This window comes from Oryzias latipes, chromosome 24, assembly GCF_002234675.1.
Source record: "Oryzias latipes chromosome 24, ASM223467v1".
Lineage (NCBI taxonomy): Eukaryota > Metazoa > Chordata > Actinopteri > Beloniformes > Adrianichthyidae > Oryzias > Oryzias latipes.
Window position 1 is genome coordinate 206362 of NC_019882.2, and position 26732 is coordinate 233093.

Sequence of the window (26732 nt, forward strand, 5' to 3'; positions counted from 1 at the left end):
AGGTTTCTATGGATGCCTCCATTTCTACCCCTTCAGCTGTTCTGGGCTGATAGTAGGAATAACTAGATTTAACTTATGTCTAATATTTGAGATTTTACTATAAAAAAATGTAAGAAAATCATCAGAGCTGAGAGAAACAGGAACATGTGGTTCTACTGAGCTCTGACTGCTAGTTAATCTAGCAATAGTACTAAAAAGAAATCTTGGATTGTTTCCATTCCCTGATATTAAGGTTGAATAGTACTGGCTTCTAGCTCTACGCAGAGCTTTTTTATAATTTAATAGGCTATGTTTCCAGATATCCAGAGACTGCTCTGAACCGGAGCGGCGCCATTCTCTTTCCAACTTACGGGTTTCTTGTTTAAGAGAACGAGTTTCAGCGTTAAACCACGATGCTACTCGGTTTTGTCTGACGAACTTAGGTTTCAAGGGGGCAACAACATGGAGTGTACTCCTGAGGGCTTGTAAGGCATCATTAACAAAGTGGTTATTTATATTAGGACTGATACTATGGGAGCTGGTCTCAGAGTATTTTCTCAGAATATCACTAAGTACTGGCTGAACTGTGTGTTTAAACTCAGACACAGAACGGTCAGTTAAGGTTCTTCTAAGCCGTTTGTTATTCACTGGGGCAGCAGCATGTTCTAATGTAAACTGGAAGGTAATCAGAAAGTGATCAGAAATGATGGGGTTATGAGGATGGCAAGTTTCGTACAGTCATGAAAAACATTTTTATATTTTGGATCCAAAAAACAGAAAAAAGTAATTTAAATTGTGGCAAAAGTTCAACCTGACGCTATCCGTGATGGGAAGTTACGATGCCATAAAGCTTTCAGCTTGCCATCATGAAATGCTACGAAATGCAGGGAAATGTAGCTTTAACAAGGAGCAGCTTTTAAAGGAGAGGGATCAACTGAGGGTACTGAAAGACCCTGAAATGCATTTTTCACTAGAAATCTGTATAATGCAGACTTTGCTCCAAGTCCTTTGACATCAGCAGCATAAGAGAAGCGGTTCTGGAGAGAAACAGCGACAGCTTCCAAATGCTGCAGAAGCCAGTCGGTCAGAGAATTTTAGAAAACAGGAAATGATGGCGTCACTATGGAAGCAGATTGCATTCAATAAAAAAAAAAATACGGATGACCTTCATTCAAATCTTTTCAGTGATTTTTGTCCTGACATTTTTTAGGAACTACAAAAGCAAAGAACTCCAAACAGGCTGGGCTCTAACCATAGAATGTAGAAACAACGGACGAATCAAGGTGACGTCACCGATAGAAAATGCCTTACCCCTGGCTCTTAAAAAATGAAGCCAAACCCCTGACCATTGCTTCCTGAATTCGGGCGCCGCCATGTTGAAACCTGTGGACTGTGATTGGTCGCTCTGAGTTATCGTATCTATGAGTACGATATTTTTTTTCCTTCTTTCTTCTGATCGCCCCCAAGATCCATTTTCTTCTGGCGTTTTCTGCTTCCTTTCTGTGGCGTCACATTTAACAAGTGACACACTTGTTACATGTACAACAACCAGCGAAAGCCCCAACAGGTGAACGCTGTACGGGTGCATCTCACCAAACCTTTATAGATTTCACCTGGAACCTTTTCCGCATGTTCTCCCTGTGCATGTGTGGGTTTTCTCTGGGGTCTCTGGCTTCCTCCCACCGTCCCAAAACATGGTTAATTGGTTAATCTAAAATTTCCCTAGGTGTGTGTGTGAATGGGGGTGTGATTGTGGCCCTGTGACAGACTGGCAAACTGTCCAGGATGTCCCCTGCCTTCACCCACAAGTGGCCGGGATAGGCTCCAGCAGCCCCGTGACCCCGAAAGGGAACAAACTGAAGAAGATGAATGAATGAATGAATGAAGATCAGCATAAAGACTGCTGAAGGAACAGCAGAAAATATGCAGCTCTAAAGGGCATCTGTGGACCATCTTCAGACCATCAGAACATCTGCAGAACTTTTGCAGAACATCTGCAGACTGTTCTCATCCCCTCTGTTCTGCACACGTTCAGTCCTCAGTTGCTGTGAACCCGTTCTTGTTGAAACAGAGCAGAACCCGCCTCTGAAAGGTGTTTTTTTATAGCTGGAAAGATTTTCCTGAAGTTCTTGTTTTCTCCATGATGGTAAATTACATGTATCTTTGCAGCTGAATCATCTATTTTGTCCTAGCTCTGCTTCATCTGTTGGTGTATGAGTTTAATGCTGTGGATGGCTCATGCAGCGATGGTTTCATTTGAATGTTTCTGTTGATCAGGGGCCTCATTTATAAACGTTGCGTACGCACAAAAGAAGGCGTACGCCACTCTCTACGCAATAGTTGAGATTTATAAAAAGCAAACTTGACGGGAAAATGTGCGGTCCTTCACGCAAGCTCTGACCCAGGCGTACGCACAAAAACGGGTGAAATGAGAAACGGCGACACCGTCGGCAGATGGAAGAAACACGTGAAAGTGACAGTGTGTGCCAAATCGTGCTGGCATGTGCTGTGCTACACAATGTGGCACAGCTTAAAAACGTGCCTCTACCCCCTGGCGCTGATTGCTGTGTTGGCCCCGACCCTGAACCCCATCCCCACGCATTTGAGCCATTTGCTGCTGCTGTGCGCCAGCGTTTGGAAGTGATGCGTCGCTTATAAAGAAAAAGAGGTGTGGAAAATATTATTTATTCAAGAATTCCCTCATCGTGCAGTTTATTTCAGTCAGGGCGATCTTGATTTCGCCCAACTCCTTGGCCACCTCTCTGATTGAACTACTGACTTCCCTCTGCATTCAAGGACTGCATCGGTGAGGACACGCCCACTGCTGGAGGGTTGAGAGCCGCGTGCCGTGGAGACGCTGGGGCCAGACGGCTGCTCAGCTGCAGCATCGTAACCACTGGCCCCGCTGGAACACCCAGCAACTAAAATAAAATTGTTCTATATTAATAATCTGTAATTGTGTAGCCTGCATACATGTGACTTGACTGCATTCATTTGAATTATTTCTCTTACCTGTGTCACCCTGACCCTGGCGCGTCGGCGTCCCCTCCGTCTCAGTCAGGTGACTGAGACGGAGGAGGACGCCGATAAGGGGGACTTAATAGGGATTCCCCAATAATAGCGGCCAGTTTCTCATCAAGAGGGGTCAGCTCCGCCCCCCCCCCCCCCCACCCCCACCCCCCCACGTGGCGGACACACTCTGCCGATGCAGCGCTAGACGTTTTTTTGCCTCGACTTTGATGTCCGACCATTTCTTTCATTTCTTTTTTATTTCGGCCACGGTCCGAGGTTGTGAGGCTCCAGCATTTTCGGCGTCTGCCACCGTCTGCCACTCACGTGCCTTTTTGGCATTAGTAATGCCCACACTGTGCCCTCCAAACAACGTTTTATCCTCTTTTCCACCTCGCCAACGATAACTTCTACTTCACATTGAGTGAAGTTACGTTTTTTTGATTTCCCCTCTGTGTTTGCCATGATTTAGCAAGCCATGAATATTCATTTGTGGGCGTTTCACGGACTATTTATGGGCAACTATGGGCGTGTCATGTAGCCGCAAAAGCTGCGCAGCATTTAGAATTGTTTGTGATTTATTAAGGGAAAGATGCGTAGGATGTGCGTGCGCACGGTTTTATAAATCCGAATATTTCTGTGCGTACGCACGTCCTATGTTTCATCCGTACGCCACTTCTGACGCAAATCCTACGCAAAGTTTTATAAATGAGGCCCCAGGTCTCTAGTAACCTCTGTTTTTCTTGCAGTCCTCTGAGATTTAGTCTGTGTCCTGCTGACAGTTGTAAAGCTTTGAGGAAATCCTGTGGGCTGAAATGAAGTCTTTAAAGAATCCAAGAGTTCAAGAGATCGTGCAGAGACTGGCCCCAGCCCCTTTTCAAGGTTTAAAACATTCTGAACATGCTTAGAGGGGGAGGCCAGAACAGGACCAACATGTGTTCAGCATTACAGCATTGGCAGCTGACCCTGGGGGACGGAGGGGGGTTCTGGATCTGAAGGGTCTGAGTCAACACTTGGAGCTCATCCCAGCGTCTCTTGTCCCTGTCCTCCTCCCCCAGTGTCTCGCTACCATGAGTTCTCGCAGCGGCACGCGTTGAACCAGACAGCAGAGCGCCAGCAGCTGCTGCAGCAAAGCCCAGGAGACAATGTGCTGGAGAACATCTGGAAGCTGGAGAACGTCTTCCAGAACCACACGGACTGGCTGCAGAGGCTGGAGGCCCTCATCCAGGTACTTATGTTGGCTGTGCTCCCAGTACTCATATGGATGTTCATCCATCTGTCTATTTATCTATTCATCCATTCAATTCAATTTTATGTATATAGCCCAATATTTACAATAGTCGTCTCAATGGGCTTCATGCTGGTAATTGTATAATGAACATGAATCATAAAGAACATGAAGTCATTGAATTCAATAACTGATTTCTAAACAAAACTAAACAGACTAAGCTAACCTGATGACCCCTGCCCTGAAACCCTCCTTCTTGGAAAAACTCCTAAAAAAACGGATTCTGGAAAAAAACTAAGATACCTCAGGGGTGTACACATGAAGGAGGGATCCTCCCCCAGGACGGACAGACGATTTACCAGAACTCGTAGAGAAGAATTAGCTTATCTAACTCTACAAATACATGTTTAAAGTCCAGCAGACGAGCTTCATCCAGATGGAGTTGGGGGGACAGTCGGGGGCGCCAGACGAGTCAGACACAGGAGCCGCAATCTATCCATCTATTCATCCATCCATCCATCCATCCATCCATCCATCCATCCACCATGGAGGCGGAGTCTTTCATGAACGGTTTCCCTGTACATATGGATTTGCACATGGTATTCCGTCCTGTGGAAAAGCTGGATGAGTCCCTAGTTTCACATTTTTGACGCTCTTTCCTGAGCTCACCTGATCCAGCTTCTTGGATTCCTGCTGTCAACCGGCCTGAATTCTTCAGGATTAAACAAATGATTTCTTGTTAAAAGAATAACTTAATATGCTCTCAGGCTCTGGATTTGGTGTTTCTGCAAGGATTCCTCTCAGGCCCCATTCAGGGTTCTTCTGGGGTGATGTAATTTTTCTACATGCCAGCTCCATTAGGCTCCTCCTTCTTTCAGGGCTTGGAGAGGAAGCTCAGGAACTTCCAGACTCATTCCATTCAAGCTGAAGGTTACCTGGCTCAGCTGGAGGAGGGGCTTTCCTCGCTCAGCGGCGCTGCAGGCAGGAACCTGACGAGCCTGAGTGAGGAGGTGAAGCTGACCTCCAGGTGTCTGCATGACCACAGCCTGCAGCTCAGGTGTGCATCCATGAAACCTCAGTCCCATCACCGTGAAAACTACTGCGCATTAGTCAGGAACCATTTTCATTGGTGGGAGCAGTCCCACTCAAGTCTGACTTTAACCATAATTTACCCAGAATTCATAGCAGCTTGGGGCTTCATTGCCCGTAATTCTAAACAGGAACCAAGACATGTTTTACATCGAAGGGCTACATTCAAATTTTTGTTTTTCTTAAAGACAGCGGGGCTGGGGTTTGGGGCTGGTGCAGGGCTGGGATGGCACGGGATGGTATGGGGTAGTACAGGGTGGTATGGGGTGGTACGGGGTAGTACAGGGTGATACGGGGTAGTACAGGGTGGTACGGGGTAGTACAGGGTAGTACGGGGTGGTACGGGGTAGTACAGGATGGTATGGGGTAGTACACGGTGGAATGGGGTGGTACAAGGTAGTACAGGGTGGTACGGGGTAGTACAGGGTGGCACGGGATGGTATGGGGTGGTACGGGGTGTAATGCGGTGGTACGGGGTAGTACAGGGTGGTATGGGGTGGTACGGGGTAGTACAGGGTAGTACGGGGTGGTACGGGGTAGTACAGGGTGGTACGGGGTGGTATGGGGTGGTACGGGGTAGTACAGGGTGGTACGGGGTAGTACAGGGTGGTACGGGGTGGTACTGGGGGGAGCTGTTAGGTGGGGCTTAGGCAGAACCTCATTGGTAGAGTCTGAGCTGGGAAGCCAACCCGCCCCTACCTGTGGTTGCAGGGAAACTTTGCGACAGATGAGCACACTGGAGGAGAAACTGGACAACGTCAGCTGGACGGTGGGGGCCGTTAATCACACAGTCAGTGGTGACATCAGCGTTCATCACCTGAAGATTAAAGACCTGCAGGTCAGAAGCTCCTCACAGCTGAGAGGACGCCGTGGGTCCCAGCCTGCTGGAGCTCACTGAGTATCCTGTGCTTGTTCTCAGGTCCAGATCAGCAACATCACAGAGGACACAAGCAGTCTGTGGGTGACACACCTGCACACACAGGCACAGCTAAGGAATGAGCTGGAGATCCTGAACACCGTCACAGAAGACCTCCGGCTACAGAACTGGCAGCAATCTGTGGCTTTGAAAAACCTCAGCATAGTTGAAGGTCAGCAAAAAACCTGGTGAGCAGTTCAGGGTCCTGGAGGGTGTCGGGTTTTAGCTGCTGCAGACTCTGCAGAACCTGAACCAAAGTTCTGACTCTCTGCTCCTGCATGAAAACACTGTTCTAGAGCAGCTCCTCCAAAAGGGCTTCAGATAATGATGCCCTGCAGGAGATCAAACATGGGGTCATGAAGGAGCAGGTTCCTCCAAGGGACTGCTGTGAGGCCTCTCACTTCTGATGAGTACTGATCCGTTCAGATGAAAAGAAGAGGTTCAGGTTCTTGCTGGGAAACACAAATATCTCCATGACCTCGCACTTTTCTACGGCCTTGCAGATTCCTGCCTGACTTCTCTTTGAGGAAACAGAGTTTCTTTGTAGTTGAACCAAATATTTGCTGTGAAAATCCTCATTTCGGGGTATTTTCATTCAACGCATAAGAACCCATGGGGACATGAGTGTAACAGAAACATGTCAGAAATGGTTTCTGTGGTCCACTTGGTTGCTGGTCAAATACACATTCATTTTATTTTTTAGGAAAAATATAGTTCATATGGGTTAAATTCATTACCACACAGTAAACAAGGAAATATATATATATATATATATATATATATATATATATATGTCATCATAACAGATTTTGACCTTTACACCAACGAGGAGTTTTTTTTTTCAATTTCAAACAATTGAGAAAAAAAAACACAATATCTAGAATAATCTAATTAAACACATCAGAGAATTGTAGAAACATTTTACTGAGCAACACAAAAAAACTGGGCACAAACCTCTTAGTTATATTGCAATGCATATGTTAACATACATTAAACCACGGTCCGGGTGAATACTCGATTCTGATTGGCTGCTGGGTGTGCATTAAAAAGTCATAACGCACAGTGACAACTGCACGCCCCAAAAAGAAGTTCCGGTCACCTATCCTAAATGTTCCGTATCACTGCGCTGGCTTCTTTAAAAAAATCTTTATCTTCATCATCTGGACAAAAACAAGCGGAAGAGGAGAACTTTCTCCCTGATCTGATGCTTTATCGGGATGATCAGCATATGTATAGTAAACCCTTGTTTTTCGCAGGGGTTCCGTTCAAAAAAGAACCAGTGATAGGCAAAATCCATGAAGTAGAAACCTTTTTATTTTTTAACAATTATTATACAATTAAATACTCTATTATACATTGAAAAGAAAGATCAAACCATTTTTCACAAATACAAGTACTTTAGAAACATTTTGTTCAACAAATAACTTCTGTACTGTACTGTCAAATAATAATTTTAATCATCAATGTGAACAGAAGGCTTCAAATTGCGGAGATTAGCCCCGCCCACCGCGACCCGAGTAATGGGATTAAACGGGAGGAAATTTAAAACAATTATGAAAAAAATACAAAGTACAGTGGGACAAATATTGACTTAGGTGTATTTCACTGCTCTTCAGACTGAGCTGCTGCATCCTGACTCCGCTCTGCAGTGTTTTCTTCTTCTGAAGCCCGCGGTGCAGCTGTGTTTGTTCAAGAGAAGAACATGGTGATAGGCAGTTGTCGCTCTTTTTTCTATGGGTTTTAGAGAAACTCGAAATTGCAAGAGAATTTGCACTTTCGTGTTGTAAATTTGGCAAGCAGATTTACGTACCTTTACAAATTAAACTGCAGCGTTATTGATGCACAGGTAGAGAAGAAGCGGAGTGTCTTTTTAGCCAATCAGAATGCAGAACAAAATACACTATGCAAATCCGTGAAGTAGCGAAACCGTGATATGTAAACCGCGTTATAGCAAGGGATCACTGTACATCGCTTTACCATGACAAGGCGCTGCACCACGTAACACATAGTCCATTTTTTGTGAAAAAAGTGATCAAATCGGAAGAAAACAGGAATTAAGGACTAAAAACTGGTTAAAATTAATTTGTTTTGTAAATGACCATGGTATAAGCGGGCTAATGGCCTTCGCGGAAGCAACCATCCTCCGCTTCGTGTCGTACGTATGAGGTTCCGTTAGTGCCAAAAATATGTTTTTGTCCACTGTCTGTCTTTGGTCCATTGTCTATGTCTACTGAACGAGTTCATTGAACATTGGTTCATGCATTGCGTTTTGTTTAAAACTTTGCATTTGTCTTTGTTACTGCCTGTCGTCTCATTATGTCGTCAGGAAGGTCCTTAGCAACCGTTGCTAGTGTCGTTAGCTACGTTGTTCATTTCCCTGTGTCGTGTCGTTAGATTTTGTCATTTTTCGAATTTTGCCAAAGTTGTCAGAAATGTCATTTCTACAGATGGTAAATTGTAAAACAGAACGAAAAGAATATGTTTATTAAAGCCGGTGCTAGCGTTAGCCATTAAAAGCACTTTTTTATTGATAATTCTGCAAATGCGCATTGCCAGAAAAGGGGGGGAGTTCATGATCCCAAATCAACTTTTGCCAATTGTTTTAAGTTATTTTGAGTATGGTGATGAAACTATTATTTAAAAGTCTTCTAAAATATAACTAAAAGTGTAATAAAAGTGGTATTGTTTAATGAATACAATGGCATTTGTCTCTTCATTTTGAGTGCTCAAACGCCTTAAAAAACATCTTAGATGAGTTTCCTTCTCAAATTTTAGTGGGTCGAATCACTAATTATGGAAATAACAGTCGAAAACTTTGACTGGTTTTTGATCTTTTCTTGTAATCTGTCATGTATTTAGATGACCATGAGGTGGCACTCTCGGGACCTGTATAATGCTCTTTTGGGCCGGTCTGCTCCTCGTTTATCATCAGATTTTTAACATGTTTATAAAGATCTGTTATTTTTTCGAAAGACTTTTAAATAATAGTTTCATCACCAGATTTGATTGAAGCCATTCTCTAAATAACTTGACGCTATTGGCAAGCCGCTTCGGGAACGTGAAACCGTTGTACGCATGCCCCCCCCCCTCCTTTCTGGCATTGCATGTTTTCAGGAATATCAATAAAGTTTTTTGTTTTTTTTGTACGTGTTTAGTTCCGTGGTAGTACAGGAAACAATTTACCGGACGTACAAAGGACTTTTCTGAAAACTGTGGCAAAATTTAAAATACGACAAGATCTAACAACACGACATGGGGAAACGACGACGCTAACGACACTAGCAACGGTTGCTAAGGACTTTCCTTAAATGGGGTAATGACAATAACAAAGACAAATGCAAAGTTTTTAACATTAAGCAAGCATAAACATCACAACGCAAATACACAGTAATAATCAAAGAACCATGGGCACGCAGAAGATATTGCTTAGTAGTACATAGACATGAACCAATGTTCAATGAACTCATTTAATAGACACAGACAATGGGCCCAAAACATAGACAGTGGACACAAAAACATATTTTCATTTTTTTGGCACAAATGGAACCTTATGCGGACAGTTCAGGCTTCCGCGGCATGCGTAAAAAAGTGACAATGCACACTTTGTATGCCATTAACCCTTACTTAACCCACAATTTATTACAACAGCATGAAAAGACTCGAGGGATTCCATAATTTCCTCAAAGCTGTTTAATCGTTTGGAAGACTGAGATGAAGTAGAGGAGAAAGAGAAGAGCTGATATAAGGAGGTGACACGAGGAGGTGACACAGGGAGGTGATACCAGGAGGTGATACCAGGAGGTGACACGAGGAGGTGACACAAGTAGGTGAAACGAGGAAGTGATACCAGGAGGTGAAATGAGGAGGTGATACCAGGAGGTAACACGAGGAGGTGATACCAGAAGGTGGCATGAGGAGGTGACACAAGGAGGTGACAGAGAAGGTGATACCAGGAGGTGACATGAGGAGGCGATACCAGGAGGTGACATGGGGAGGTGACACGAGGAGGTGGCATGAGGAGGCGATACCAGGAGGTGACACGAGGAGGTAACAAAAGGAGGTGATACCAGGAGGTGACATGAGGAGGTGACATGAGGAGGTGACACAAGGAGGTGACACAAGGAGGCGATACAAAGAGGTGACACAAGGAGCTGACACAAGGAAGTGATACCAGGAGGTGACACAAGAAGGCGATACAAGGAGGCGATACCAGGAGGTGACACGAGGAGGTGATACCAGGAGTTGACACGAGGAGGTAACAAGAGGAGGTGATACCAGGAAGTGACATGAGGAGGTGACAAAAGGAGGTGACACGAGGAGGTGACATGAGGAGGTGACACGAGGAGGTGATACCAGGAGGCGATACAAAGAGGTTACACAAGGAGGCGATGACAAGAGGTGATACCAGGAGGTGACACAAGGAGGTGATACCAGGAAGCGACACAAGGAGGTGACACAAGGAAGCGATACCAGGAGGTGATACCAGGAGGTGACATGAGGAGGTGACACGAGGTGACACAAGGAAGCGATACTAGGCAGTGATACCAGGAGGTGATACCAGGAGGTGACATTGAGGAGGTGACACGAGGTGACACAAGGAAGCGATACCAGGAGGTGACACGAGGAAGCGATACCAGAGGGTGACATGAGGAGGTGACACAAGGAGCTGACATGAGGAGGCGATACCAGGAGGTGACACGAGGAGGCGATGAGAAGAGGTGATACCAGGACGTAACACTAGGAGGTGACACAAGGAGGTAACAAAAGGAGGTGATACCAGGAGGTGACATGAGGAGGTGACAAAAGGAGGTAACACGAGGAGGTGATACCAGGAGGTGACATGAGGAGGTGACACAAGGAGGTGACACGAGGAGGTGATACCAGGAGGTGACACGAGGAGGTAACAAGAGGAGGTGATACCAGGAGGTGACATGAGGAGGTGACACAAGGAGGTGACACAAGGAGGTGACACAAGGAGGCGATACAAGGAGGTGACACGAGGAGGTGACACGAGGAGGTGATACCAGGAGGTGACACAAGGAGGCGATACAAGGAGGCGATACCAGGAGGTGACACGAGGAGGTGATACCAGGAAGTGACACGAGGAGGTAACAAGAGGAGGTGATACCAGGAGGTGACATGAGGAGGTGACACAAGGAGGTGACACGAGGAGATGATACCAGGAGGCGATACAAGGAGGTGACACAGGGAGGTGATACCAGGAGGTGACACGAGGAGGTGACACAAGGAGGTGAAACGAGGAAGTGATACCAGGAGGTGAAATGAGGAGGTGATACCAGGAGGTAACACGAGGAGGTGATACCAGAAGGTGACATGAGGAGGTGACACAAGGAGGTGACAGAGAAGGTGATACCAGGAGGTGACACGAGGAGGCGATACCAGGAGGTGACATGGGGAGGTGACACAAGGAGGTGGCATGAGGAGGTGACAAAAGGAGGTGACACGAGGAGGTAACAAAAGGAGGTGATACCAGGAGGTGACATGAGGAGGTGACAAAAGGAGGTGACATGAGGAGGTGACACAAGGAGGCGATACAAGGAGGTGACACCAGGAGGTGACACGAGGAGGTGATACAAGGAGGTGACACGAGGAGGTGACAAAAGGAGGTGACACGAGGAGGTGACATGAGGAGGTGACACGAGGAGGTGATACCAGGAGGTGACACGAGGAGGTAACAAAAGGAGGTGATACCAGGAGGTGACAAAAGGAGGTGACATGAGGAGGTGACACAAGGAGGTGACACAAGGAGGCGATACAAGGAGGTGACACAAGGAGCTGACACAAGGAGGTGATACCAGGAGGTGACACAAGAAGGCGATACAAGGAGGCGATACCAGGAGGTGACACGAGGAGGTGATACCAGGAGTTGACACGAGGAGGTAACAAAAGGAGGTGATACCAGGAAGTGACATGAGGAGGTGACAAAAGGAGGTGACACGAGGAGGTGACACGAGGAGGTGATACCAGGAGGCGATACAAAGAGGTTACACAAGGAGGCGATGACAAGAGGTGATACCAGGAGGTGACACCAGGAGGTGATACCAGGAAGTGACACAAGGAGGTGACACAAGGAAGCGATACCAGGAGGTGATACCAGGAGGTGACATGAGGAGGTGACACGAGGTGACACAAGGAAGCGATACTAGGCGGTGATACCAGGAGGTGATACCAGGAGGTGACATTGAGGAGGTGACACGAGGTGACACAAGGAAGCGATACCGGGAGGTGATACCAGGAGGTGACACGAGGAAGCGATACCAGAGGGTGACATGAGGAGGTGACACAAGGAGCTGACATGAGGAGGCGATACCAGGAGGTGACACGAGGAGGCGATGAGAAGAGGTGATACCAGGACGTAACACTAGGAGGTGACACAAGGAGGTAACAAAAGGAGGTGATACCAGGAGGTGACATGAGGAGGTGACAAAAGGAGGTAACACGAGGAGGTGATACCAGGAGGTGACATGAGGAGGTGACACAAGGAGGTGACACGAGGAGGTGATACCAGGAGGTGACACGAGGAGGTAACAAGAGGAGGTGATACCAGGAGGTGACATGAGGAGGTGACACAAGGAGGTGACACAAGGAGGTGACACAAGGAGGCGATACAAGGAGGTGACACGAGGAGGTGACACGAGGAGGTGATACCAGGAGGTGACACAAGGAGGCGATACAAGGAGGCGATACCAGGAGGTGACACGAGGAGGTGATACCAGGAAGTGACACGAGGAGGTAACAAGAGGAGATGATACCAGGAGGTGACATGAGGAGGTGACACAAGGAGGTGACACGAGGAGATGATACCAGGAGGCGATACAAGGAGGTGACACAGGGAGGTGATACCAGGAGGTGACATGAGGAGGTGACACAAGGAGGTGAAACGAGGAAGTGATACCAGGAGGTGAAATGAGGAGGTGATACCAGGAGGTAACACGAGGAGGTGATACCAGAAGGTGACATGAGGAGGTGACACAAGGAGGTGACAGAGAAGGTGATACCAGGAGGTGACACGAGGAGGCGATACCAGGAGGTGACATGGGGAGGTGACACAAGGAGGTGGCATGAGGAGGTGACAAAAGGAGGTGACACGAGGAGGTAACAAAAGGAGGTGATACCAGGAGGTGACATGAGGAGGTGACAAAAGGAGGTGACATGAGGAGGTGACACAAGGAGGTGACACAAGGAGGCGATACAAGGAGGTGACACCAGGAGGTGACACGAGGAGGTGATACCAGGAGGTGACACGAGGAGGTGACAAAAGGAAGTGACACGAGGAGGTGACATGAGGAGGTGACACGAGGAGGTGATACCAGGAGGCGATACAAAGAGGTTACACAAGGAGGCGATGACAAGAGGTGATACCAGGAGGTGACACAAGGAGGTGATACCAGAAAGTGACACAAGGAGGTGACACAAGGAAGCGATACCAGGAGGTGACATGAGGAGGTGACACGAGGTGACACAAGGAAGCGATACTAAGCGGTGATACCAGGAGGTGACATGAGGAGGTGACACGACGTGACACAAGGAAGCGATACCAGGAGGTGATACCAGGAGGTGACTCGAGGAGGCGATACCAGGAGGTGACATGGGGAGGTGACACAAGGAGCTGACATGAGAAGGCGATACCAGGAGGTGACACGAGGAGGCGATGAGAAGAGATGATACCAGGACGTAACACAAGGAGGTGACACGAGGAGGTAACAAAAGGAGGTGATACCAGGAGGTGACATGAGGAGGTGACACAAGGAGGTGACACGAGGAGGTGATACCAGGAGGTGACACGAGGAGGTGATACCAGGAGGTGACACGAGGAGGTGATACTAGGAGGTGACCCGAGGAGGTGATACCTGGAGGTGACACGAGGAGGTAACAAGAGGAGGTGATACCAGGAGGTGACAAAAGGAGGTGACACGAGGAGGTGACACAATGAGGTGACACAAGGAGGCGATACAAGGAGGTGACACAAGGAGGTGACACGAGGAGGTGATACCAGGAGGTGACACAAGGAGGCGATACAAGGAGGCGATACCAGGAGGTGACACGAGGAGGTGATACCAGGAGGTGACACAAGGAGGTAACAAGAGGAGGTGATACCAGGAGGTGACATGAGGAGGTTACACAAGGAGGTGACACGAGGAGATGATACCAGGAGGCGATACAAGGAGGTGACACAAGTAGGCGATGACAAGAGGTGATACCAGGAGGTGACACAAGAAGCTGATATCAGGAGGTGACACAAGGAGGTGACACGAGGAGGTGACACAAAGAGGCGATACAAGGAGGTGACACAAAGAGGTGACACAAGGAGGTGATACCAGGAGGTGACACAAGGAGGCGATACCAGGAGGCGATACCAGGAGGTGACACAAGGAGGTGACACGAGGAGGTAACAAGAGGAGGTGATTCCAGGAGGTAACATGAGGAGGTGACACAAGGAGGTGACACAAGGAAGCGATACTAGGCGGTGATACCAGGAGGTGATACCAGGAGGTGACATGAGGAGGTGACACGAGGTGCCACAAGGAAGCGATACCAGGAGATGATACCAGGTGGTGACACAAGGAGTGCCGTCTTATGTGGAAGCAGCATGAAGGACCTTATTTATTGAATCCAGTGTGATCATTATCAGATCTTTGAACTGTCAGCTGGGAGGCTCTTGCTCCAAAAGGCTGCATGGACTTCAGACACCTCCAAGAGGGGGGGGCCTCCTCTGCACATGCTTCATCTGATGGGGGGGGGGGGGGGGGGGGGGCAGACATAACTGAGTGTCCTCTCAACAGGAACCTGAACTGGGATCAATATTCTTTAGAGGGGGGAGCACTTCTGCCCAGATTATTACAGGAGTCACGTCAGTGCCTCTTTCTTCTGGGCCTGCAGATTCTGGTCTCCACGTTTGACCATCCCTGGGGGAGGGTTAGAGCTGCAGCCACACACACTAACTGTTTGGTCACTGTGGGTCCCAAGTTTAGAGTCAGTGTGAGCACTCTACCAATAGGCCACTGAGCCAGGACCAGAAGAGTTCTGAACAACCATCTTCCTGTAAATCTTACTAGACCTAATTCATTCATTGAAGAACTTCTTCCTGTAATCCAGAATCCCAAAATATGATAAACTTGTTTTTAACAGTGTTTCTGTGTTTCTGTAATAACCAGCTGTGGTAGAGTGTCTACACTAAGACTGGAAGCTTGTGAGTTCAAATCCAAGCCGAGTCATACCAAAGACCCAAAAAATGGAACCCAATTGTCTCCCTGTTTGCCACTCGGCATTAGGGGCAAGATTGGGGGGTTAAACCATCAAAAGGTTCCAGATTACTTTTTCACACACCTAAGTGTGACACAACTAATGTGTCTTTAACTTTAATTAAACCTTTACTTCAAAAGTCTACCTAACCTAATTACATGTCTGTTTTTATAGTTCTGGGAAAATTCTTCCAATCAGCACATGGACTGGATCAAGTTTGTGCTGGATTGGAAGAATTTCTGACCAATCAGCATCAACTTCATGTCCATGTCTGTGATTGGCTGGATTTTGTGGCACATTTGTGACGTGACGCCCTGCTCTGTTACCAGCAGAAAAAGAGACAGAATTTCTCTCAAGTGCAAGATAACTTTTTGAGCACAGCATGATTGACAGTTCCAAACAGAGAGTGTTTGTGTGAATGAGACCCAAAAAACGGTTTTATTCTCTTTAGTTCTATTGTTTTTGAAGCAGAAACTCGGACTGAATTGGAATCTGAGGGAAAACAGTCCACAGTTCACCATGACAAGTCCTGAACGTGCATGTGCACGTGCTGCAGCCTGCAGCTGTGTGTAGCTTCTCAGCATATGGTTATCATTAGCATCAGATATTTTTCTGCTCTCACTCATGGTTTCATCCAACAAACTCTGCCTGGACGTTTCCAAAAACAACATGTGGGACTGACTCCTCCCCCTTACTGTCAGGCTGACCTTGACTCATTGCATGATTTAATCTGAATAGAATGTCTTACAGACTTTCAGCAATCAAAGTAAGTCCTGCAGTAGATGGTCTTCTCTTGGTTCTTTGGAGTAATTCAAGGTAGACGGACGTCTCAGCCTGTCAGTGAAAAACTAAACCCTAAAAGCCTCAAAGAAACCTGGGAAGCTTTTTCCTGGTTTCAGGTTTAAATGATGAAACCTCAAAAACAGCTTTTATCACCTTCAATGTTAAGAAAGGATTTGTGGTTCGAAGCATTTTAAACACACTTGTTTTTGCAGGACCTCCAGGACCAAAGGGTGAGAAGGGTGACACTGGACAGCTGGGGCCCTCAGGGGCCCCTGGAATGACTGGTTTGAGAGGTTTGTCTGAACTAAACAGTTTTTGAGTGAAATGTATTGAATCGGCAGAAATGAAAATACGAGTAAGATTCTGTTATTCTGGCACATAATTATGGCCAGCAGCAGCATCACTGACTGCAACGACCATATTGTTTTCGCAGTTGGAAAGATTTCGGCACATTTCAGGGAAAATGTGACCCCCGCCGCATGCTCGAAAAGTCACCAAAATGTGCACACACCTGGGATAAACTGAAAATGAATTTTCCACAGTTAACATTAAAAAAAAATTTCAAGCAATTTTCACGAAATTTGAAAAACGTGCCACTAGCCCAAGTCTACAACTACCCCTGGAGTTTGGTCGACCTTTGACCTCGGGAGAAGGCCGCCATCTTGAATTTCCAAAAACAAAGCACATATAGCACCAGATACAAACGAAGACTCATTGTTGGAATTTTCATCACTCGTTTCGTAACTTTTCGGGCATCAATGGCAAGCAACTCTGGAAAAAAGTCGCAAATTAGAAGTTGTAGATTTATAACTCTTATGTTATTCAATGGAATACTGTGAAAATTTAATGTGTGCATCCATTTCTGGAACTGAACATATTGAAACACACTGGATATGGCCATAAAAGGAATAGGGGCCTGGTTAGCAAAAAACATCTGTTGCTAAGGACATCAAAAAGTTTACTTTCTACAATTCGTCTGAAACTAACGTCGATCTGTTTGTCATACCCAGGCGACCAAAACATAAAATGGTTGCTATGGAAAAAGCGGATTTTTCATCAACTTTTGACATGTAAGTCTTACCAATGGAGCAATGTGTTTTTCTGAGTCATTTGATGGTGCTGATCGCAATGCTAGCACTTTTATGAGTATTTTCACAACTAGCACTTTTATCAGTATTATCACAACTAGCACTTTTATCAGTATTATCACAACTAGCATAGGTAGCATAATTAGCATATACAGCTTTGACTAGCCTTGATGAAAGGTGGGTGGTGAGGGTGGCGCTACTGCGTAGTGGTGGGCAGCGATAGCGGAGGTGGTGCATAGAGGCTGGCGGCGGGGGCGGGTAGCGCCTGCGGGCCATACAACGCCACTTGCGGCTTTAATTATGGCCCGCAGCACTCACAGAGTGCAAGGACCATATTGTAACTGCTACGAGGGTCGAACACTCAAAAAGGTCCAAAACATCAAAAAAACGCGTCAAAACGCCAAAAAATGGGGTCAAAAGTCGCCCAAAGCACAAAACGACACGACAATTGTGTAACGCAACAAAAATACACACACACACGCACAACACCAACGCAAAAACGACAAAATTGTAGTCGCAAAAGCGACGACAAAAACACGAAAAAGCCCCAAAAAGCCCTCAAAAGACGGGTTTAAAGCCAAAAAGACATGCCCAGCCTATAGTAAAAGACAGGCCGCATTGAAATACATAGACCACCTGACTGCAAAAACTTCTATATTGTTTCTGCTTCGTTTCTTATTATTCCCGTTTCTAACGGATCCGTTGATCGCAAATTTGACCCCCGCCACATACCCGAAAACTCACCAAAATTGGCACACACCTAGGATAAATTGAAAATGAATTTTCGGCAAAGAGAACGCCACCCCCCCGAAGTCGATGACATCACAGCGAGCGTTCCCGTCAAAAAAATGAATGGGCCGAAAATTGCTTATGGGGCCAAAAAAAAATATTTCAAATTAGAGCAACAAAACCAAAACACGCGTGTTGGAGATATCCCAAAGAAGTTATGAAATTATTATGGGATGGCCACACGACCTACGGCTTGGCGGCCATTTTGTGGCGAACTCAGAGAAATGGCGATTTTCGTGTTTTTTCACAACATGGGAAAACGACACTTTTGTTCAAGCGATTTTCACGAAATCGGACACACATGCCACGACCTTGATTCTACAATAACCAAAGAAGTTTCGTTGACCTTTGACCTTGGGAAGGGGCGGCCATCTTGAATTTTCATAAAAAAGCACATTTAGTAACGGATACAAACGAAAACTCGTCCTAGGGATTTTTATCGATCTTTTTGAAACTTCTCGGGCATCAATGGCAAGCTACTGTGGACAAAATGTTGGAATTAGAAGTTGTAGAATTTGAAACGCGTGCGCGTGGCTAATTCGCAACCGTCGCCATTTTAGCTAGCTCGCACATATTTTATCGGAATAGCCTGAAACTGAAATATGCGATACCCTGGCCCACACTGAACAAAACGATGTCACATACGACAAAATCGATAAAGGAATGTGGCCGTGGTAAACAAAAAACGATCGCAAAAAAAAGTGCTGACTCTGCAAAAAAAAAAAAAATCGGATTTTATTTTTAAGAATCGGCTAACGAAACCCAGATAACTTTGTCGGGTATATCCAAAGAAAGTTTTGAAATAATTACGTGATGGCGACACGATCTACGGTTTGGCGGCCATTTTGTGCCAAAATCTGCCATTTAGCGTTTTTCGCGATTTTACACAATATGGAAAAATGAACTTTTTTTCGAGCGATTTTCACGACATTTGACGCGCATGTCCCTAGCGTAAGTCTACAATCACTTTTGGAGTTTCGTCGACCTTTGACCTCGGAAAAAGGCGGCCATCTTGAATTTTCTATAAAAAACACCTTTACCACCAGATTCAAACGTAAACTTGTCGTTGGAATTTTCATCGATTGTCTCGAAACGTTTTGGGCATCAATGGCAAGCTACTGTGTAAAAAATGTTGGAATTAGAAGTTGTAGATTTTAAACGACGTGTGCGTGGCAAGCTAGCAAAGTGGCGCACTGTTATAACTCCCATGCATTTCAATACAATACAACAAAAAGTGAATGCATGCATTAATGCCTGAAACAGAATACATTGAAAAACACTGGATATGGACATATAAGGAATGTGGGCGTGGTTAGCATAAAACCACTGTTGCTTAGGACAACAAAAAGTTTACTTTTACCGGTTTGTCCGAAACTGACGTCAATCTGTTCGTCCTCCCGAGGGGACCAAAACATAAAATGGTTGCTATGGAGATAAAATCAACAGAAAAGCCGCCATTTTGGAAAAAGTGGGTTTTTTATCAACTTATGACATATAGCTCTCACCAATGGAGGAATGTGTTTTTCTGAGTCAGTTGATGATGCTGATCGCTATGCTAGCACTTTTAGCTATGTTAGCATAACTAGCATAGTTAGCATAATTAGCATTTTTGGTAATGTGTTTTTCTGAGTCAGTTGATGATGCTGATCGCTATGCTAGCACTTTTAGCCACATTAGCATAGCTAGCATAGTTGGCATAATTTGCATTTTAGGTAATGTGTTTTTCTGAGTCAGTTGATGATGCTGATCACTATGCTAGCACTTTTAGCCACATTGGCATAGCTAGCATAGTTAGCATAATTAGCATTTTAGGTAATGTGTTTTTCTGAGTCAGTTGATTATACTGATTGCAATGCTAGCACTTTTAGCCACATTAGCATAGTTAGCATTGTTAGCCTAATTAGCAAATCCAGCCTTGACTAGCTTTTAATTTGCGGGCTGTGAGGGCGGTGAGGTCAGCGGTGGTACGTAGAGTTGGGCGTGGAAGGCGGGTTGCGTCTGCGGGCCATACAACGCCGCTTGCGGCTTTAATTCATTTTTATTTCACTCTATAAAAACGTACGTAAACTCTGTGGGTGCTTAGAACACATGAGATAAACACATGTATACACACCAAAACACACACACACAAACAAACACATTCATACACATTCATGCACACACACACAAACAAACACACACATACAGTCAGGACCACAAATATTTGGACAGAGACACATTCTTTCTACTTTAGTTTGTGTACGTTACCACCGTGAATTTTAAATAAACCAACTCAGACTTCCATTGAAGTGCAGACTTTCAGCTTTTATTCCATGGGTTGAACAAAAAGATTGCATCAAAATGTGAAAAACTAAAGCATTTTGCCAGGGATCACACATCTGAGCCTGGGGGTGTCCGTGGGGTGTGGGTTCTGGTTTTTGCCCTCGACCACTGGGCCTCTCCAAATTACCCACAATGGGTGAGCCTGGTCGGGCCATGTTTACAACACTCTTCAGGGACCCCACTTCTCTTGGGTGTCCTCCTACTGGGCGGGGTGGGCGGCCCCTGCCGGCATCCCTCTTTCTTCTTCCCGCCTCTTCTTTTCCATCAGGTCCAAAAAAATAGTTACAAATAATCAATCTAAATAAAGTTTAGACTTAATTTCAAAAGGGGTTTATAGGACTTTTGGTTTCCGGGCAATGTACTACGAGGATCTCCGGGTTTCTTTTTCTATTTTTTCTTGTGAGCCCTCTACAAACATCACACACGACAAGACCTCCATTGAAGCGTTTGCCCCCCCAACAGTGCAAGTGTAGCCGGGCGCACTCTTGCTGCTGGGTGCGTGGCGCATCGGCTAAAATCTTCTGCGTTGTGTCTTCAATGAATAAAGAGTCTCACACAGGGATTGCCATCCATTTAAGGGGATTTACTGAGTGAAAACAAAAATACAGCACATAAACGTCGCTTCAGGTCTCACTTCCACACGCTCCTCCTCTCGGCAGCCCTCACAGAGACTCTACATATTACAAAAGTACATACATAGCACACTTCCCCTCATTGAATGCCATTTTTGTATCATTTCAAATTACAAAACATCAATACAAATAACACTGTGCATTACAATATACCCCAAAAAAATATAAATCAATTAATAAAAAACAAAAGGTAATAAAATATATCTGATGAAAATGAATGATCACATACCTGTGTGAAAACAAAAATACAGCACATAAACGTCGCTTCAGGTCTCACTTCCACACGCTCCTGAGGCAGGCGGAGAAAACCCCCACAGTCACATGTGAGACCATACATGCTAGCTCAAGTCCCGTCAAGGCTAGCATACCTCCGAGTGCTGCATTTGCCCATAACAATATATTTCACACGATAAACAAAAATAGAAATGATGTGAGGAAAGTTTTAACTTGTTAACAACATTTTTTTTATTTTTTTAACTTTAACTAAACTCCCCTTTTACCCAAACTGGTTAGAGCAAAATCTGCTGCTTACCTCCTCTCGGCAGTCCTCACAGAGACTGAGGGGGATGCCGGGAAAAGACAGGAAATAGCAGCGAACCACCAAAATAAAAGTCTCTGCTTAAAACATTCCCATAAAAACAACAAAATAAAAACAAAAGCGATTTTGGTGAAATTAACACAAAAAAATATTACAAAATGTCTTCAAAGAACACTATCTATCTATATACCCAGGCTATGTCCCACCAAGGTGGGGTAGCCTAGACAGGGCACACCATTTTAACTCCCTCCTTCTCTTCCCCAAACCCTCCTCCTTCTGTGCGTGTGTGTGTGTGTGTGTGTGTGTGACGGGTCTAAGGCCTGGTCTAAGCCACACCACACTGCACCAGGGTCAGCTGCACATCCCAGTGTGGGCACCTCCACAGCAGGGCCTCAGCCAAGGCTGGTTCTCCTTGCCGCTTCATCCCAAGACCAGACCTCTACCACACCCATCCATTCATCCATACACAAACTCTCTCCACCCATCCCTGTCCTGAGCAGCCTCTCTCCCCTGCACCACAGTCATCCCTCTTGCAGTCAACGCTCTCCTTACACCCTCTGTCCATCCCATTCACGGTCTTCCTCTCATTCTCACTCCACTCACATCAGGTTCGCACACCTTTTTCACCGAACGCTCCCTTTCCATTCTTTCAACATGTCCAGACCATCCCAGTGCCTTTTGCTCTGCTCTATCAGCCAACTCTCGCATCACACCAGTTCTCTCTCGGATTACTTTATTTCTCACTCGATCCATATGCGTCACACCACACATACTCCTCAAACATCTCATCTCAACTACATTCAGCTTCCTCTTTTCCGCCACTTTCAGACTCCATGTTTCAGCCCCATATAACTCTGCAGGCCCCACCACACCCTCATACAATCTCTTTTTCACATCCTTTCCCAGTGACCTACATTCAAACACTCTCTTCATTCCCTCCCATATCTTTCATACTTCCTTCATTCTAAACTCTACCTCTCCCCCCATTCCACCATCCACACAGACACACGACCCCAAATACTGAAAACACTCTACCTCTTCCAATAACTCCCCATTTAATGCCACATTCAATCTACGTTCACCCTTTAACCTCGTACACCTCATCACCTTACTCTTTTCCACATTCACTCCAAACTTCCTTCTGTCGCACACCCTTCCAAACTCCTCAACCAGACGTGCCAAGCTCTCTTCTGAGTCAGCCACTAGTGCAGTATCATCTGCAAACAGTAACTGATTCACACTCCATTTGCTGCTGTCAGTATTCACCATGCTCACACCCGTACCCGACACCCTTTCATTCACCTCTTTTACCACACCATCCATATACACGTTAAACAACCACGGAGACATCACGCATCCCTGACGCAGACCAACCCTCACAGGAAACCACTCACTCATGCTATTTCCCACTCTCACACACGCTCTACTGTTTCTATAAAAACTCTTCACACCTTCCAACAATCTACCATCAATGCCATACATACTCAACACAACCCACAACGCCTCTCTATCAATCCTATCATACGCCTTCTCTAAATCCATAAATGCCCAAAACACCTCCCTCCCCTTAGCCAAAAACTTTTCACACACCTGTCTCACAACAAACACCTGATCCACACACCCTCTACCTCTACTGAAACCACACTGCTCTTCACCAATCATACACTCAGTCCCCTCCACTACCCTTTTAATCAGCACTCTCCCATACACTTTGCCTACAACACTCAACAGACTAATACCCCTAAAATTACCACAGTCATACTTATCACCCTTACCCTTGTACAGGGGAACCACACGCACTCATCCAATCAAGCGGCACCTGCCAATTTGCAAAACACACATTCAACAATCTCACTAACCACTCCATCCCGATCGCTCCACCACACTTCAGGCATTCCACAGCACACCCATCCATACCCGCAGCCTTTCCTACTTCAACTTTCCCACAGCTGTCTCAACTTCCTCTCCCCTGATCAACGCTTCATTCAACTCTCCCAATACATTCAGTCTACTTTCCCGTCCATCCATCCCAATCACAGCATCCCGATCTTCCTCCACATTCAGCAGCCTCTCGAAATACTCTGCCCATCTTTTTCTTATTGCATTCCCCTCATTCAACATCCTTCCATCCTCTGTTTTTACTTTCTCCTCCCTCCCCGACACTCCCTTTCGCACCCTCTTCACCTCCTTCCAAAACATTTTCTTGTTCTATCGAAAATTATCAGTCAACTGTCTGCCCCACCTTTCGTCTGCAGCCGCTCTTGCCTCACGCACAGCTCTCTTAGCCTCCCTTTTCTTCTCCTTATAACACTCAAAAGACTCTCTGTCCTTTCTCTGCAGCCATACTTCGTACGCACATCTCTTCTCAGCTACAGCCAACCTTACATCCTCGCACCACCATTCACTTCCCTTTCTTACACCACCCCCAACACGTCTCACACCACACACTTCCTCTGCACTTCCAACCACTGCACCCTTGAACTGTTGCCATTCTTCCTCCACTCCAACAACCATTTGCTCCTTCACCATATTCCACTTGCCACCTAATTCCCTCTGATACGCACACATTTTCTCTCTGTTCTTCAAAACACTCACTCTCAGAACTTCTCTTGCCTCCCCACTCTTTCTCGATCTCACCCATGGCATAGCCACACGCAACCTTCCTTCCACCAGACAGTGATCAGACATACCTCCACACTCTCCCCTCCTCACACTTACATCCAGCAATCTACTACATGCAGCCTTTGAAACCACCACATAATCCATCAGTGCTTTATCAATCACTCTTCCACCACTCTGCCTCACCCACGTATACTTATGGACTTCTTTCTTTCTGAACCATGTATTCCCAATCACCATCTCTCTTTCAGTGCACATTCTCACCATTATCATTCTTTCCAGGAACACCATGCCCGCCAACAACACCCTCAATTTTCTCATCACTCACTCTAGCATTCAGATCTCCGATCAGCACTACATTCACATTTGCTCCAAATCCTTGCAAGCAATCATCCAAGTCGTTCCAGAAGGTCACTCTCTCCTCTTCATTCCTCTCACTGCCAGGACCATATGCACTCACGAACGCCCACAACTCCTTCGGAAATTTCATTTTCACCCATATCAGTCTTGGTGAAACCTCCTTCCATTCAACCACACATCGTCTCACCTCACAGCTCACCAGCAAAGCCACACCTTCTCTTGCGCTCCCGCTCTCTACACCAGACATTCTCCCACTCACACTTCCAAACACACACTCACCCTTCCCTTTCATCTTTTGTCTCACTCAGTGCTAACACGCTCATTCCCCTCCTTTCAAACATCCTTCCAATCAGATCTCTTTTGCTTCCATCCATACTACACCCCCGCACATTCAATGACCCAATCTTAAGAGTTTGGGGAGGTAATCTCCCCTTCCCAACTCTGCCCTGTCCGTAGTTAGGAATATAGTTACAGGGGAGAGGATTCCCAGTCCTCTCGCTCCGTCCCTTTTAGTCGCCTTTTACGACACGCAGGGAATACGTTGGTAGTATTCTTTTTTGACCCCTAACCACAGGGCACTAAATCGGCCAAACAGGAGGAGGCTGGCCTGACTCTCGAGGTCATCACCACGCTGCTGGAGCAACATCGTGAAGCGCTAGCCACAGAGTTTAAAACCTCCTTCAACCTGTTGGACTCAAAGCTGGACCAAACACGCCTCGCGGTGGAGGACCATGGCCAACGTGTTTCATCTCTGGAGCTGGCTTCGGAGGACCTGAGTCAGCGGGTGACAGACCTCGAGGATTCGCTAAACAACCTTCGTGAAGCTAATGCTAATCTCAAAGCTAAGGTGGTGGACCTGGAGGGACAGAGCAGACGTCAGAACATTCGTATCTTAGGGGTTCCGGAATCAACCGAAAGCGGCTCTTTGTTGAAATTCTTCTCCGACCTGCTTTATGAGGTGTTCAGAGCAGAGATTTTACCGACCAAGGAGCTCATCATCAGAGAGGCGCGGCGGCGGGGGGAGCAGCGGGGGAAGCTGGAATTCCGGGGGAAACCCATCCGCGTCGTGGAGGACTACAGCCCCGAAGTCGCTGCTCAGCGGACAGAATACAGGATTGTGATGACTGAGCTTCATAATGGAAGACTCAAACCCGCCCTGCTCTACCCTGCCAGGCTCCGTATCACTCTGCTGAATGGAGACAGAAAATGGATCGGTTCCGTGGATGAGGCTAACAAATACATCAGCAGCCTCCCCCGATCATCTGGAGCCTCATAACATGGTCTTCAGTCAGCCGAGCTGACTAGGTGACCCCAGTGACTGCCTCCATTGTATCTGTCTCACCCCGGGGTAAATAAGGCTTATTTTTGTATACACAGGTTGAACATAGGTGTGTTTGGACACACTTTTCTTAAAGCTCAAAGTTTATGTTTGTGGAGCTTGAACCTGTTACTTTTCCTCTTTTTCGTTTTTTATTCTTTCCTTTTCTATACATTTCCTTACATTTACTTTCGGAGTTTGGATAGGTTGTTAGAAAGGAAGAATAATTAACATTAAAAGTTGGTTCTGAAAAGCTTCCTGCTGTATTTTTTAGCAGCTTTCTGGTTTGGGGGATTATTTGGAGTTGTTGCTATGGCGGCATGCACAGACTCAGCGCCACAATGCTCCTCACGAACGCTGCTTTCTTTTCTTTTTTTTCTTTGTGTGTATGTTTGGTCTGGTGTTCTACTCTTTGGAACCAAGGGATGTTGGGCACAGTACAGATACAGTTGTCAGGATCTTCTGAGCTTGGGTTTATGCTGTGAAAGGATTATTACATCAGACTTCCACCGCTCTCACGATGTTCCAGAGGGCATAGTGAGACCCCAGGGGTCTCTGTGGATGGTTCTCCCCACCGGCAAGCCCAAGAGGAAGCGTAAACAAAGGAAGCAAAAACGGGGCTGCAGGGGTGGCTCGCTAGCACGGCTGAAGAGACAACCATTCAAGCCGCCAATTCCCAGCCTTTTCCTCTCCAACACCAGATCCATTTTGAACAAAATGAATGAACTGAGGCTGAACAATGCAACCAACAAGTGTTTCTGCGGCTGCTGCGTCGTATTAATCACAGAGACTTGGCTG

General features: G+C 46.2%; 1 protein-coding gene across 2 annotated transcripts in view; it reads left to right on the plus strand.

The window, feature by feature from the left end:
* The window catches only part of scara5 (scavenger receptor class A member 5), a 57556-nt gene that overhangs the window by 14722 nt on the left and 16102 nt on the right, over positions 1–26732 (plus strand). For both annotated transcript variants that reach the window (XM_023953074.1, XM_023953075.1), the window contains exons 4-8: positions 4047–4216; positions 5095–5273; positions 6017–6143; positions 6225–6393; positions 16481–16561. In XM_023953074.1, the coding sequence (XP_023808842.1) occupies positions 4047–4216; positions 5095–5273; positions 6017–6143; positions 6225–6393; positions 16481–16561 (726 nt within the window). The remainder of the gene's footprint in view (positions 1–4046; positions 4217–5094; positions 5274–6016; positions 6144–6224; positions 6394–16480; positions 16562–26732) is intronic.